At 46.0% G+C, this 16,705-nt stretch overlaps 1 protein-coding gene across 9 annotated transcripts in view; it reads left to right on the forward strand.

Annotated features, from left to right (window-relative positions):
- The window catches only part of HUWE1 (HECT, UBA and WWE domain containing E3 ubiquitin protein ligase 1), a 907,188-nt gene that overhangs the window by 629,852 nt on the left and 260,631 nt on the right, over positions 1–16,705 (forward strand). For all 9 annotated transcript variants that reach the window (XM_029607938.1, XM_029607967.1, XM_029607972.1 and 6 more), the window contains one exon: positions 6,616–6,844. In XM_029607938.1, coding sequence (XP_029463798.1) covers positions 6,616–6,844 — 229 coding nt within the window. The remainder of the gene's footprint in view (positions 1–6,615; positions 6,845–16,705) is intronic.

Here is a 16,705-nt window from a genome sequence, read left to right on the forward strand (position 1 = left end):
TAAATTCTAGCCAGGTAACTGGTTCCCTTCCTGTTCTTGCACACTATCTGAAGTGGGTGGGTGGGTTGAAGTATATTCTGAATGAAACTGGAGAGCTCTCAGGTATGAGAATCTGATAGTGCCTTCATAATTTGATGCTGGAGGAAACTGCCTGTTGACTGTGGGTAAATCCAGGCTTGCCTGAACTTATTTTCTTCTTCAGCCAGACCAGTCTAAACGCATGGGTTATATTCCCTAAAGAGCAGATGGAGAACAGGCTCGCTGATGACAACCCCTTATAGGGTCCTGTGCTGCCTACCAATATTCTCTATTTCCAGCAGATGATAGGAAAGCATCCCATGTTGTCTGAGACCTGGTGTTTCAAGTCAGGTGAAGAGGAAAAATGGGATTAGACAGCTCCTGGTCTTTGGACTCCTTCCCCTGGTTAAATTCCTCTTGAACAAAAGTCTGTTGATTATCCCACCCAGCAGAACTGTGCCTGACAACCCAGGGAGCTTGTTTGGGACTAGGTCGTGGTGGTGGTGCTGTGAGAACCCTCGCCTTCTTTTCCACAAAACAATCCCCTTCTTTCTCTTTCTTTTGCGTGCTCTTCCTCTTTGGTTGATTTATGCTTCTTTTGGAGGTTGTTCAATAAAGCCTAGCTTAAAAAAAAAAAAAAAAAAAGCAAGTAAGCGACTCATTAGGAAATGGTATCTCTGCACAGGACTTAAATTCTCTCTGCTCTTGTCTCCCCTAGATACTTTTTTTTGGATCTTTTATTCAGGGGCCTGTCTGTATGTGAGTGAATTATGGTTGAACAGAAGAGGAGAAAAAAAAACATGTTTTCTGCTTGTGCAGTGTGCAAATTTCTGCTGGGGAGGGAGGGAATTATGCAAGGAGTACCAGGAGGAGAGGGAAAGTGAGGTTCTCACAGATGGTACTACTTTTGGGGAGTCTGGCTTGTTTGTTCCTGCCAGTGGGACCTCTGCTGTGGTTGGAATGGTAATCATCTTGAATGACAGTTGGGGGGGGGGGGGGAGAGATATAAAGGTTTGGAGCAGTACTGAGAGTTCTGATTCCGATTCCTGGGACTTCAGGATCGATGACAAGGGGCAGCACCAGCTGCGAGATTGCCTGGATTGGACTCGTCTGTAGGTGCCTGGTCTTCTATCCATTGAGTTTTTTGCACTGTCTGCATCAGGCTTTGTCTTGGGCAGACAGCTGCCCAAGGGACATCTGCGCTGCAAGCACCAAGTATTGTGCTTCCTCTTCCTAGTACCAAGTGGGCCAGGAAGGATAAGAGGGAGAATTTTTAGGAGATGGTATCCTCTGTATCAGACATTTCCTTAGCAGCCTTGGAAGAGGCTAAGAAAGTGCAAGTGAAGGAGAATTGGTGGAGGGGGAAGTTTCCTCATGAGTAGAAGTGATTGTCCAGTTGTCTATCTTTTTCATAAAGATGAATTAATCTTGCTAATTTCTTAGTCCTTAAAGATATTCAATATTTCTGAGGTGAAAAGAGGAAAGGGGACAGATTCTGAAGAGGATCCTATTATGGCAGGTTTAGGGAAGTGTTTTCCCCTTCCCAGCTCTAAGGAAGGCATTTCAGGGAGTGAGACTCTGGATGTCAATTTTAAGGGAGGTAGAGTATGTCTTGTCTTTATCCTCTTAACAAACAGGAAAGTGGTTGAAGTTGCCCAAGGTGGATAGCATTCATTTTTGGTGTGACAAGGAGAATTACAATTCCAGGAGAGGATGGTACATCACTAAAGGATACTCCAGATAGGTGAATTGAGGCAGCTTTGAGGCAGGCTGTTGAGACGGTTGGAAGATGCTGGTGGTTCTGTGCTGGAAGAGGCAGCTCAAATGCATCCTGGCTGATGCTGCTTTGATCTAGTTTGGACTATGCTCAGAATATGGCTTCTCTGTGCAGCGTTTTTTTGGTTGTGCATCTGGTCTGGATTGTTTTTCAAAGATTCAGCTAGTGAAATTCCCATTTAATGGAGGCTGGCTATTTGGTGGTGAGTTGGAGAAGTTTGTGAAGTCCTTGGGAAATCTAAGGCACCTTGATTGCTGGAAAACAATTTCAAAGCGGTTCTCTAAGGGATCTGAAGAAGAAAAGATAAGTCTTCAGGTTCTCAATACTCTAGACCATATAGTCATTTTCAGGCCTTTTGATCAAATGATAGGAACAAAGGATTCAGGCATAGAGAGAAATATTTCAGGAAAAGACAGAAAGGCACCGACATACAGTCCTTAGGACTATACAGTAGATTAGTCGATGAACTCTACACCACAATAAACCATAACTATAATACTATGTGTAATAAAAGTACCGGTGTAAGTACCTTGGTACAATTGGTCATGAACTACTTCGCTAAATGACTATGTCTAATGATATATTGTAACCGAACCTTTGACGGCACCTGTTAGAATGTACTATAGTACACTTTTACCTACATTAAATATGTGCCTACATGTAAACCGTTGCGACGGTATTTAACTTAGCAACGGTATAGAAAAGTTTTTAAATAAAAAATAAAAATTCATGGCGAAGATGAAGGCCCAGTGCGCTGTTCGTGGCGAAAAGGGAAGGCCCCCGTGTGCCGCGCTCTGTTCGCGGCGAAGATGAAGGCCCGGCGTGCCGTTCGCGGCACACGGGGGCCTTCCCTTTTCGGCGCACCAGGCCTTCATCTTCGCCACGAACAGAGCACGTCCAAGGCATGCTGGTGAGAGAGAATGTGTCGGGGAGGGGAGGGTGAGAGAGAACAGGAGGGTGTGAGAGAGAGCATGGGGGGGGGGGGGGGGTTTGCCGGTGAGAGAATGTGTGTGTGAGAAAGGGGAGGGTGACAGAGAGCATGGTTGTTAAGGGAGGGGTGGGGAGGGTGAGAGAAAGCAGGAGGGTGTGAGAGAGAGCACGGGAGGTAAGAGAGTGTGGTGGGGGGATGCTTGAGTGTGAGTTTCAGAGAGAGGGAGCCTATATGAGGGAATGGGAATGCCTGTGAGAGAGAATGTGTGTGAGAGAGGAGAGAGGGTATGGGGGATGGTGAGAGACAGCTTGGTTGGTAAGAGGGGGAGTGGGGGGATGCTTGAGTGTGGGTTTCAGAGAGGGAGCCTATATGAGGGGAGGGTGACAGAGCAGGAGGGTGTGAGAGAGAGCATGGGAGGTATGAGAGGGTGAGTGGGGGGATGCTTGAGTGTGGGTTTGAGAGAGGGAGCCTATATGAGGAGATTGTGAAGGAGTGTGTATATGTGTGAGAGATTGGGAGCTCGTGTGAATGAAAAAGGGAACGTGTGTATATATATGTATATATATATATATATAGGGCCCATATACATGTGTATATGGGCCCTATATGAGGGTGCTAGCCTGTGTGAAGGGATTGTGTATGTGTGAGACAGCTTGTGTGAAGGGCTGCGTGAGAGAGAGACATAGGTGTAGCCTGTGTTAGGATGTATGTGTGAAAGAGAAAGGGAGCTTGTATGGGTGTGTATGCAAGAGAGTGGGCCCTATATGAGGGGATGTGTGTGCGAGAGAGTGAGGGAGTCTGTATGAGGATGTGTGTATGTGGAAGGGACACTCTTAGTGAATTTCTAGGGAAATTCTGCTCAAAATATTTAAAATTCTGCAACTTTAATAACTTTTTTCTGTAATAATTTAAAATGTAATTACTTAGACTGTCATGTAAATTGTGTTATTTTGACCAATATAAATTTTGCAGAAGTTTCAGTTTTTGTGCACAGAATTTTTAATTTTTTTGTGCAGAATCCCCCCAGGAGTACACTATGTCCAGGGTGGTGCACTTTCTTCAGGATCTGGGTTGAGTAGTCAATTTTCAAAAGAGCAGTCTAGTTCCCTCTGACCCTGGAGTTTCTGGGTGCATTATTCTATATGAAGATCAAGCATGTTCATCTGACAGAGAGGATTTGCAAGCTGCAGGGTCAAGTGAGAATATTTCTGGGAATGTGCAGACCAACTGCCTGGAATTATCTCCAAGTTCTTGGTTCAGTGGCAGCAATAGACTTTGTTCCTTGGGGGAAGTCTCATAGGCCATTGCAGAAGGTGCTGTTGTCAAGCTGTTCTCTGCAATCTCAGGTTTAAACCACAAGGCTAGTGTTAACTGAGCAGGCAAGGCTCAGTTTGCAGTAGTTGCTGATACCTGAGAATCTAAGAGACTGGAGTGGATTTGGAGCTTCCCTTGTGGGTTATAGTAACAACCAACACAAATCTAGGTTGAAGAACTCATTGTAAGAATCAGGTAGCCGAAAGAACCTGGTCATTGAAGGAGCTCAAATGGTTGATTAGTTGAACACCAAGGTGAAGAATGTCTTGCATTGTTTGGATGTCAGAAGGATTTTGCAGCGTTACTTGAAAATTACCAATGATTTCAGGAAACCAGATATTTCCTAGCATGTAGCCAGATGGACTGAGGACAAATGGGTTATGTGCTCCCCTGCTAGCAGATGGAGACGGAGTCAGGTTTCAAAGCTGACGTAACCTTAGATATACCCCTACAGTGACCTCAGCCATTCAGTATCTCTCAGTTTCCTGAAAGGGGTTAAATACCTCTGACTGCCCTTAAGGTGGCCTGTCCCACTATGGGACCTCAACCTTGTATTGGACTTCCTGGCAGGACCTTGGTTCCGGCCTCTGTGAGCTCTGTCCCTACGCCTACTGACGCTGAAGACGGTATTTTTGGTGGTGATATGCTCCACTCGTCGCATCTCTGTCATGTCGGGAGCCGTTCTTCCAGCTGACTCCAGGAACGTTACAGCTTTGCACCGTCTCTTCCTTTTTACCTAAGGTAGTCTCGGAGTTCCACCTCAACCAGTCCATTTCCTTACCGTCCCTAAATAGATGCAAGGAATCGGAAGACTACCGCCCTCTACTCCATTTAATCGTTGGCAGGCTGTTGGTATGTTACCTAGAATGTACAGAACCGGTGCATAAGATGGACCGCCTATTTGTTCTTCACGGTGGAAAGAAACAAGGCAAAGCAGCATCGCAAGCTGCCATAGCCCACTGGATCAAGGAAGTGATCACAGGAGCCTACGTAAAGCCAGGGAAGCCTCTACCACTTCAGGTGAAAACTCACTCCACTAGGGCCCAGGCAGTATTCTGGACGGAAGCTAAGCTACTATCTCCCAGCAACATTTGCTGAGCAGCGATGTGGTCTTCCTTGCACACCTTCTCCAGGTTCTACTGCTTGGATGTCCAAGCTCGGGAGGACGCAGCCTATGTGAGGGCAGTATTAACTGGACCACAGGCAGCTTCCCGCTCCATCTGGGAGTAGCTTTTGTACATCCCATTGGTCCTGAGTCCATCTGACTATACGGTAGGAAATGGAGAAATTACTTATCTGATAATATCATTTTCCTTAGTGTAGACAGATGGACTCAGCACCTCACTCTCTGCTGCCCACGAATAGTGCCAAGGGGGGGAGCGCACATGAACCTTGTCCCCAAGGAACTATGGGGTAAGCCTTTTCCCTATCCCTGGATCAGGGTTTCTCAGAGTTGGCCGGGATTCAGCATTTATGTCTGAGTGTCTCTGGCCTTCAAGTTTTTTAATCAAGTTTTAATCAAGTCTTAATTGAGTTTCTCAATACCGAGTCCACAATGGCTTTTGAAGAGAATACTGAATGGCTGAGGTCACTACAGGTAGATATCTATGGTGACGTCAGCTTTGAAACCTGATTCTGTCTCCATCTGCTAGCAAGGGAGCACATAACCCATTGGTCTTGAGTCCATCTGTGTACACTAAGGAAAACAAAATTATCAGGTAAGTAATTTCTCCATTTTTGTTCTCTTCAGTGGTTCTCAGAAAGGGAAGGCGGCTTCAAAATCTTCAACAGCCAGGTGGATTAAGGAGAGGATAGGAGCAGCTTATGTGGACAAGGGTTATCCTATGCTTAGGGTCTTGAAAGCTCATTTTACTGGGGCGCAATCAACATCATAAGCTTAGCTCCACTTGGGATCGTCATACATCTGCCAGGCAGCAATGTGGTTGTCTTTGTATTCCTTTTTGAGTCATTTTAAGCTTGATATCCAAGCCAAGGAGGGAGCAACTTTCAGTTCATCTATAGTGAGAGCAAGTGTGACAATATCGGTCCGAGTGGGGTGTAGCTTGGGTACATCTCATGCATTTGGACTGGTCTAGCTGGATGGTAAGGAAATTGAAATTTACATTTACTTGATAATTTCCTTTCCTTGAGGCCACCCAGACCAGTCCAGAACTGTCCCTATTTAACACAGTTTGTCATGTGGTATGGTTTAGTATTCAAAGGAAAAGAACTGAGCAAAATTCATGATTTTATTCTGTTTCTTGCTAGTGAATGAGTTTTGTGTCTGGGGGTTGGTTGGTTCCTGGAAGCCTTTTGATTGGAAGCATTGGACATTTTTTATGAATTTTATGACTTCTTATCTTGTTATATAGAATAATGGCAGGCTCAGTGCAGCACAGGATCCTGTAAGAGATGATGTGAGTGAGCCTTTTCTTATCTCCATCTGCTGGTTGGAGAGCATAACGCATGCAACTGTACTGATATAAATGGACTTGAAGAAAGGAAATCAGGTAAGTGTAAATTTCACCTTATTGTCCAGGTTTGTGTAACATGTGACCCTTCTCTCTGCTTCCAGCTGATATACCTCCATCACCAGGTAACATCCCTGCCACCCACCCATTGATGGTACGGCATGCGGATCACAGCTCCTTGACCCTGGGTAGTGGCTCCTCCACCACACGCTTGGCACAGGGTATCGGGCGCAGCCAGAGGACATTGCGGCAGCTGACGGCTAACACGGGACACACTATCCACGTCCACTATCCTGGCAACAGGCAGCCCAATCCACCCCTGATCTTGCAGAGGTGAGATGTTCCAGGTGCTTGCTGTCGGCTACGATCTTAAGGTGCTTGCTTTTTCTGTTAAGAAACCCAGCAGGTAGAAAATGTGAGGAGCTGCCAAGCCTGTCTTATAACGGGTATCTCACAAATGGAAGTATACCTCTACTAGTAGTAAAAACTTATCCAAGGATGGGAAAATAATGTAAAGTATATGATGTACATAACTGAGATGTGGTAGTAGAGAGTGCAGGCAGCACTTGAGTGTTACTATATGGTGGTAGAGAGGGGATTGGACAATTCAGAGAGAGGGGCACAGCTCAATTTCTGTAAATGATAGTAGACTATGGATTAGATATTACAGAGGGAGAGTGGGGCAGAGTTCAATTTCCATACTGAGAAGGGCGGAGCTAGATAAAATAGGGACGGAAAGGGGTGGAGTTCAATTTATATACTCGTGACTGCTTTCACCTTTTCTGCAGTCATTGCAAGGTGACATCTCTTATTCCCTGTACGTACCTGGATCAGTCCAGACAGTGGGTTATTTCCCCCTTCCAGCAGATGGAGTCAGAGCAAAAACTGTAAGGACGGCCCCTAATAGGTTGGAGCGCCCTCTGCATCCCTTCAGTATTTCTCTGACTCCAGCAGATGAAGGTAGCACCTGTGGTTCCCCAGTAATCTTTGATAGAATTTTCTACTATCTTCTTTCTTTGGATGGATCAATTTAAAAAAAAAAGAAAAAAAAATAGGATCAGTGAAAGATCTTTGCCTTCAGTTTTCATGAAACTTGCAGACAGAATTTTTGGTAGTGGCAGAATTCATAATTTTATCTGTTTGTTCACTTGTGGGGTAAATTCTGTGTCATTTCTTTCTCACAGGAGTCCTCTTAACTAACTGCTGTCTGATAGGGGTGCAAGTTGGTGGTCCAACCTCTTCCCCCCCCTCCCCCCCCTTACAATGACCGGCTGCCCTGAGACGCTGTTTTCCTCAGGGCAGTTTTCACAGAAAGGCGCCATTCCTCTGTTTGTATCTACTTTTTAATAGCGTGGTCATTGTTTTACCTTGCAAGCAAAGTTTTGCTGCCGACAGCCTCTGGGGAGTGATTTCTGTGCCGGCTCTGTTTTCTCCCTGATGCCGCGTCCGACACGATGTTGCTCCTGTGGAGATCCCAGATCTCGGCTCTCCCGGGACGGCCCATGTGCGAGGTGCCTCCCCAGTGGGGAGGGTCCCTCGAGGCCAGCGGGGAATTCTGCTTCGTGCGCTGGAGTGCGCATGCCCTCGGGGAGGTCGGCCCCGTTCCAGTCTAACGCGGGAACGGTGGCCATTTTGGATTCTGAATTGCCTGCTCCGATGCATCCAGATTCGGCTGCAGATTTCGGTTCTTCCCCCTCACCGCCGATTCTTACTCCTGCTATTCTCCCCGATGCAGATTTACCCTCTGGGCAATTTTCTGCCATTCCTTGTATGTACCCAGATCAGTCCAGACCGTGGGTTGAGCCTCCTGTCCAGCAGATGGAGACAGACCAAAACTGTAAGGGTATCCCATATCAGTACAGAGCCTACCCTACATCCCTTCAGTAGTCATCTGTCTCCAGCAGATGCAGGCAGATGAACCTACGGTTCCCCTTCTTCTTCTTACCTTAGTTTTTCCCTGTGGGGATCTTCTCTATTTCTGGTCTGGATAAAGCAAGTATTTAATTTTTATATTTAAAAAAAAAAAACCAAAAAAAAAACTTTGAAAGATTTCTCCTTTCTTTCAGAGAGACAGTTCTGTTACTCGGCTCTGCTGGGAGCCTAGCGGGGGCTTGCTCCCTACTTTTTCAGCCTAGGCTCCTCGTTCCCGGTGACCATTAGGGGTGATACTGGTGGTCCAGTCGCTCCCCCTTGGCTAGCTGTCCACTGTTGGGAAAGTGCCTTTTGGCCTGTGAGGGAGAGAGATTCCCCTGAACTTGCTGAGCTGGAAAAAAAAAAAAGAGGCATAGCCGGTTTTTCTCTGCGCTATAATTTAGTAAGCATCTTAAGTACTGTGGACAGCTCCAGCAGTGTGCAGAGTTCAGTTGCTGCCTCCGCTGACCGGCTTCAGCCCTGCACAGCTCAGCTGTTTTTTGTTTTACAGCGATTTTTTTTCTCTCGCGCTGACGCCACGTCCTAGCGCCTGTAAGGCCTGCGGACAGCCTGCCACGTGGCTGTCCCGCGGCGGCCTCTGTTCCGGGTGGGGAGGATCCCTCCTCGGTACCTTTGACTACAGCAACTTGGGGGCGAGCTACCCGCCGTGTGGCCACGCCGTTCCTGGCACGAAAAACCGCGGGAACGGTGGCCATTTTAGAAGCAGGCTCTAATGCAGAATCGGAGCTGCCAGAGGAAGATGAGCCCGATTCCTTAGTTTCCCCACCGGATTTGAGCCCCCCTCATTCCCCGGAGGGGGGTGCCTGACTTTTTCCTCCCCCACCCCCGGGAAGTCCAAGTTGCATTTTTCCACAGAGTTTGTGCTTCTTATGCACAAATCCTATCTAGCCTACAGGAGGAAGTGGACTTCTCCCTGGACCCCCCTCCTCCTAAGAACCCGCGAGTTTCTCCTCTGCAACCTCCAAAGGCGCTGGAGGGACAGGGATCTGTTAGGGTCCCCCCCAGCCGCCGTCGGGTCCCTACTACGGATCCGGATGCTGATCCTCTGCTTCCTACTCCCCCCCCCCCCCCCCACCTTGAGGGGGACGATCCACAGGTTCTCAGTTTATTTCAAAAGGAGGAACTGGAACCGCTCTTTCCCTTTATATTGCAGGAACTGGGAATTGAGGTGCCCCCTGCGGATACGGTTACGGCCGCAATGCCTGCCAACATGGACCCGGTCCTGGCGGGACTTAGGGCTCTTCCATGTACTTTCCTATTTCATCCTATGCACAAACTGATGCTTCTTTGGAAATGGGAGTCCCTGGAGGCGGGACTCCAAGTGGGTAGGGCTATGGACAAGCTCTGTCCTCTCCCCAAGGACTATTTGAATATGCTCAAGATGCCCAAAGTGGACTCCTCTGTCTCTGCGGTTACCAAGCACTCCATCATCGCAGTGGTGGGGGCTACAGCTCTGAAGGATGTCTATTATCTGAAAGACTAAATAACCGATTCACATCTACCTGTTCTAGACCTCATGATTTTAAACACCTCTATCATATCCCCCCTCAGCCGTCTCTTCTCCAAGCTGAAAAGTCCTAACCTCTTTAGTCTTTCCTCATAGGGGAGCTGTTCCATTCCCCTTATCATTTTGGTCGCCCTTATCGGTACCTTCTCCATCACAATTATATCTTTTTTGAGATGTGGCGACCAGAATTGTACACAGTATTCAAGGTGGGGTCTCACCATGGAGCGATACAGAAGCATTATGACATTGCTATTACTAGCGATGGCAACATGAAATAGACTAAGTTTTTGGGTACTTGCCAGATTCTAATGGCCTGGATGGGCCGCTGTTGGAAACAGGATGCTGGGCTTGATGGACCCTTGGTGTGACCCAGTATGGCATGTTCTTATGAATTTGCTGGATACCTACCTGATCTTCACCTAATTTCTCCCTGCGGAAGTCAAAAGAGGCCTGCGGTCAACCAGACCCTGAGCAGGCTGCTGGAACTGGGTGCCATAATCCCAGTCCCAGTGGAGAAACAAGGGACCGGCCAATGTTTCATCTACTTCGTTCCCAAAAAGGAAGGTTCCTTTTGTCCAATTTTGGATCTCAAGCGAGTCACCCGTGCTCTCAAGGTTCCCCATTTTCAGATGGAAACCCTAAGGGCGGTGAATAGCGGCGGTTCGCTCCAGAGAATTCCTGGCTTCGCTCGATATGATGGAGGCCTACTTACACATTCCGATTCGCCGCGACCATCAGCGGTATCTCCGGTTCGAGATCCTGGGTCAGCATTTTCAGTTTTGACGCTTCCATTTGGTCTCACCATGGCGCTATGCACTTTCACCAAGGCCATGGTGGAAGTGGCGGCCTCTCTTCATCGAGACGGAGTGCTGGTCCACTCTTATCTAGACGATTGGCTCATTCGAGCCAAATCGGAGTCTCTCTGCAAGCTGGCGGTCAGCAAGGTCCTGTCTTGTCTGACCTCTCTGGGGTGAGTCATCAACTTTCCCAAGAGCAAATTTCAGCCATCCCAGACATTGGAATTTCTGGGGGCGCGATTCGACACTCGAGTCGGCAAGGTGTTTCTTCCAGAGGCGCGATCACCCAAACTCAGGGACCAAGTGTGCAACTTTCTCTCCCTTATTCTGCCAATAGCCTGGGACTATCTTCAGGTTTTGGGGTCCATGGCTTCCACTGTCAATCTGGTTCCTTGGGCGTTTGCGCATATGTGTCTGTTACAGAAAGCATTGCTATCCCGTTAAAGCCGGTATCGGAACAGTTTCGGACGCCCCTCCCGCTCTCTCCGAGTCTACAGTCGTCGAACTGCAGTGGTGGCTCTCACCTCCCCATCTTCAGAAGGGGGTGTCCCTTCAAACACTGCAGTGGATGGTTGTCACAACGGATGCCAGTCTCTCCGGCTGTGGAGCAGTGTGCCAAACCCAGCCTACTCAGGGGTACTGGTCCCCGGTCCAGTCTTGCTGGCACATCAATTGATTGGAAGCTCGAGTGGAACGCCTGGCCCTCAAAGCCTTCCTTTCCTTACTCCATCACAAGGCGGTGCGGGTCCTCTCGGACAACTCCACAACGGTAGCCTACATCAATTGACGGGAAGGTACCAGGAGTCCCCTGGTGGCTCTGGAAGCCAGCAAACTCTTCACCTGGGCAGAACATCACCTAGAGCGATTAGCTGCATCCCATATTGCGGGGAAGGAGAACATTCAGGCCAATTTCCTCAGTCGCCAGCGGTTAGACCCTGGCAAGTGGGAGTTGTCAGACGCAGCGATGAATCTGATCATACGCAGGTGGGGTCCCCCACACTTGGATTTGATGGCCACCATGAACAATGCGAAAGCCCCCCGGTTCTTCAGCCGCAGACAGGAACATTGCGCGGAAGGCGTGGATGCGTTGGTCTTGCCCTGGCCTCACGATGTTCTTCTGTACATGTTTCCTCCTTGGCCGTTGGTGGGCAAAGTGCTCAGAAGAATCGAGCTCCATCGGAGTCCTGTCATTCTAGTGACTCTGGAATGGCCCCACAGACCTTGGTTCACGGATCTCGTGAATCTAGCCACGGACTGCCCTCTCCGCCTTGGGCATCTCCCCCACCTTCTTCAGCAGGGTCCCGTATTTTTCGATCAGGCGGATCGCTTCTGTCTAGTGGCTTGGCTTTTGAAGGGCGGAGATTGAGAAAGAAGGGATATAAGGAAGAAGTTATATCCACTTTGTTACAGGCCAGAAAGCCAGCTACCACTCTTGCTTATGTCCGGGTATGGAACATAAGAACCTAACATGCCATATTGGGTCAGACCAAGGGTCCATCAAGCCCAGCATCCTGTTTCCAACAGTGGCCAATCCAGGCCATAAGAACCTGGCAAGTACACAAAAACTAAGTCTATTCCATGTTACCGTTGCTAGTAATAGCAGTGGCTATTTTCTAAGTCAACTTAAAAGCAGGTAATGGACTTCTCCTCCAAGAACTTATCCAATCCTTTTTTGAACCCAGGTACACTAACCACACTAACCACATCCTCTGGCAACAAATTCCAGAGCTTTATTGTGCATTGAGTGAAAAAGAACTTTCTCCGATTACTTTTAAATGTGCCACATGCTAACTTCATGGAGTGCCCCCTAGTCTTTCTATTATCTGAAAACATAAATAACTGATTCACATCTACCCGTTCTAGACCTCTCATGATTTTAAACACCTCTATCATATCCCCCCTCAGCCGTCTCTTCTCCAAGCTGAAAAGTCCTAACCTCTTTAATCTTTCCTCATAGGGCAGCTGTTCCATTCCCCTTATCATTTTGGTCACCCTTCTCTGTACCTTCTCCATTGCAATTATATCTTTTTTGAGATGAGGCGACCAGAATTGTACATAGTATTCAAGGTGCGGTCTCACCATAGAGCGATACAGAGACATGACATTTTCCATTTTATTCCCCATTCCCTTTCTAATAATTCCCAACATTCTGTTTGCTTTTTTGACTGTGCAGCACACTGAACCGACGATTTCAATGTGTTATCCACTATAATGCCTAGATCTTTCTTGGGTGGTAGCACCTAATATGGAACCAACATTGTGTAACTATAGCATAGGTTATTTTTCCCTATATGCATCACCTTGCACTTATCCACATTAAATTTCATCTGCCATTTTGATGCCCAATTCTCCAGTCTCACAAGGTCTTCCTGCAATTTATCACAATCTGCTTGTGATTTAACTACTCTGAACAATTTTGTATCCTCTGCAGATTTGATTACCTCACTTGTCGTATTTCTTTCCAGATCATTTATAAATATATTGAAAAGTAAGGGTCCCAATACAGATCCCTGAGGCACTCCACTGCCCACTCCCTTCCACTGAGAAAATTGTCTATTTAATCCTACTCTCTGTTTCCTGTCTTTTAGCTAGTTTGTAATCCACGAAAGGACATCGCCACCTATCCCATGACTTTTTACTTTTCCTAGAAGCCTCTCATGAGGAACTTTGTCAAACGCCTTCTGAAAATCCAAATACACTACATCTACCGGTTCACCTTTATCCACATGTTTATTAACTCCTTCAAAAAAGCGAAGCATATTTTTGAGGCAAGACTTGCCTTGGGTAAAGCCATGCTGACTTTGTTCCATTAAACCATGTCTTTCTATATGTTCTGTGATTTTGATGTTTAGAACACGTTCCACTATTTTTCCTGGCACTGAAGTCAGGCTAACCGGTCTGTAGTTTCTCGGATCACCCCTGGAGCCCTTTTTAAATATTGGGGTTACATTAGCTATCCTCCAGTCTTCAGGTACAATGGATGATTTTAATGATAGGTTACAAATTTTTACTGATAGGTCTGAAATTTCATCTTTGAGTTCCTTTAGAACTCTGGGGTGTATACCATCCGGTCCAGGTGATTTACTACTCTTCAGTTTGTCAAGCAGGCCTACCACATCTTCTAGGTTCTCCGTGATTTAGTTCAGTCCATCTGAATCATTACCCATGAAAACCTTCTTCAGTACAGGTACCTCCCCAACATCCTCTTCAGTAAACACCGAAGCAAAGAAATCATTTAATCTTTCCGCAATGGCTTTATCTTCTGTAAGTGCCCCTTTAATCCCTCTATCATCTAACAGTCCAACTGACTCCCTCACAGGCTTTCTGTTTTGGATATATTTTAAAAAGTTTTTACTGTGAGTTTTTGCCTCTACAGCCAACTTCTTTTCAAATTCTCTCTTAGCCTGTCTTATCAATGTCTTACATTAACTTGCCAACGCTTATGCTTTATCCTATTTTCTTCTGTTGGATCCTTCTTCCAATTTTTGAATGAAGATTTTTTGGCTAAAATAGCTTTTTTCACCTCCCCTTTTAACCATGCCGGTAATTGTTTTGCCTTCTTTCCACCTTTTTTAATGTGTGGAGTACATCTGGACTGTGCTTCTAGGATGGTATTTTTTTAATAATGACCACGCCTCTTGCACAGTTTTACCTTTGTAGCTGCTCATTTCAGTTTTTTTTCTATTTTTCTCATTTTATCAAAATTTCCCTTTTGAAAGTGTAGCACCAGAGCCGTGGATTTGCTTACTGGCCCCCTTCCGGTCATTAATTCAAATTTGATCATATTATGATCACTATTGCCAAGCCACCACCGTTACCTCTCTCACCAAATCCTGTGCTCCACTGAGAATTAGATCTAAAATTGCTCCCTCTCTTGTCAGTTCCTGAACCAATTGCTCCATAAAAATGTCATTTATTCCATCCAGGAACTTTATATCTTTAGCATGTACCAATGATACATTTACCCAGTCAGTATTGGGGTAATTGAAAAGTCTCCCATTATTACCGCATTACCAATTTGGTTAGCTTCCCTAATTTCTTTTAGCATTTCACTGTCAGTCTCACCATCTTGACCAGGTGGACGGTAGTATACGCCTATCACTATAGTCTTTCCTGACACAAGGGATTTCTACCCATATTCAATTGTGCATGTAGTCTCATGCAGGATGTTTATCCTGTTGGGCTGTATGCCATCCCGGATATAAAGCACCTCACAGCCTCCCGGGTGCTCATCTCTGTCATTGCGATATAATTTGTACCCCGGTATAACACTGTCCCTTTGGTTATCCTCCTTCCACCATGTCTCTGAGATGCCAATTAAGTCTGTCATCATTCACTGCTATACATTCTAATTCTCCCATCTTACTTCTTAGACTTCTGTTATTAGCATACAAAAAAAGAACATAAGAAATTGCCATGCTGGGTCAGACCAAGGGTCCATCAAGCCCCGCATCCTGTTTCCAACAGAGGCCAAACCAGGCCACAAGAACCTGGCAATTACTCAAATACTAAGAAGATCCCATGCTACTGATGCAATTAATAACAGTGGCTATTCCCTAAGTAAACGTGATTAATAGCCATTAATGGACTTCTCCTCCAAGAACTTATCCAAACCTTCTTTGAACCCAGCTATACTAACCACATCCTCTGGCAACAAATTCCAGAGCTTTATTGTGCGTTGAGTGAAAAATAATTTTCTCCGATTAGTCTTAAATGTGCTACTTGCTAACTTTATGGAATTGCCCCCTAGTCCTTCTATTATTCGAAAGTGTAAATAACTGATTCACATCTACTTTTTCAAGGCCTCTCATGATCTTAAAGACCTCTATCATATCCCCCCTCAGCCGTCTCTTTGCCAAGCTGAACAGCCCTAACCTCTTCAGCCTTTCCTCATAGGGGAGTTGTTCCATCCGCTTTATCATTTTGGTCACCCTTCTCTGTACCTTCTCCATCACAACTATATCTTTTTTGAGATGCGGTGACCAGAATTGTACACAGTATTCAAGGTGCGGTCTCACCATGGAGTGATATAGAGGCATTATGACATTTTCCGTTTTAACCATTCCCTTCCTAATAATTCCTAACATTGTTTGCTTTTTTGACTGCTGCAGCACACTGAGCTGATGATTTTAAAGTATTATCCACTATAATGCCTAGATCTTTTTCCTGGGTGGTAGCTCTTAATATGGAACCTAACATCATGTAACTATAGCAAGGGTTATTTTTCCCTATATGCAACACCTTGCACTTGTCCACATCTGCCATTTGGATGCCCAATCTTCCAGTCTTGCAACGTTCTCCTGTAATGTATCACAATCCGCCTGTGTTTTAAGTACTCTGAATAATTTTGTATCATCTGCAAATTTGATTACCTTACTCATCGTATTCCTTTCCAGATCTCATATATATATATATATATTTTTTTTTTTTTTTGAAAAGCACCGGTCCAAGTACAGATCCCTGAGGCACTCCACTGTTTACCCTTTTGCACTGAGAAAATTGTCCATTTAATCCTGCTCTCTGTTTCCTTTCTTTTAACCAGTTTGTAATCCACGAAAGGACATTGCCTCCTATCCCATGACTTTTTAGTTTTCTTAAAAGCCTCTCATGAGGGACTTTGTCAAACGCTTTCTGAAAATCCAAATACACTACATCTACCGGTTCACCTTTATCCACATGTTTATTAACCCCTTCAAAAAAAATGAAGCAGGTTTGTGAGGCAAGACTTTCCTTGGGTAACTCCATGTTGACTGTGTTCCATTAAATCATGTCTTTCTATATGCTCTGCGATTTTGGTTTTGAGAATAGTTTCCACTTTTTTTCCTGGCACTGAAGTCAGGCTCACTGGTCTATAGTTACCCGGATCGCCCCTGGAGCCTTTTTTAAATATGGGGGTTACATTTCAAAGGTTTTCGAAAATGCGTGTGCCGCTTCGGGAGTGTCTGCTTGTAAGGCTCT

Source organism: Rhinatrema bivittatum, chromosome 1 (assembly GCF_901001135.1).
Source record: "Rhinatrema bivittatum chromosome 1, aRhiBiv1.1, whole genome shotgun sequence".
NCBI lineage: Eukaryota > Metazoa > Chordata > Amphibia > Gymnophiona > Rhinatrematidae > Rhinatrema > Rhinatrema bivittatum.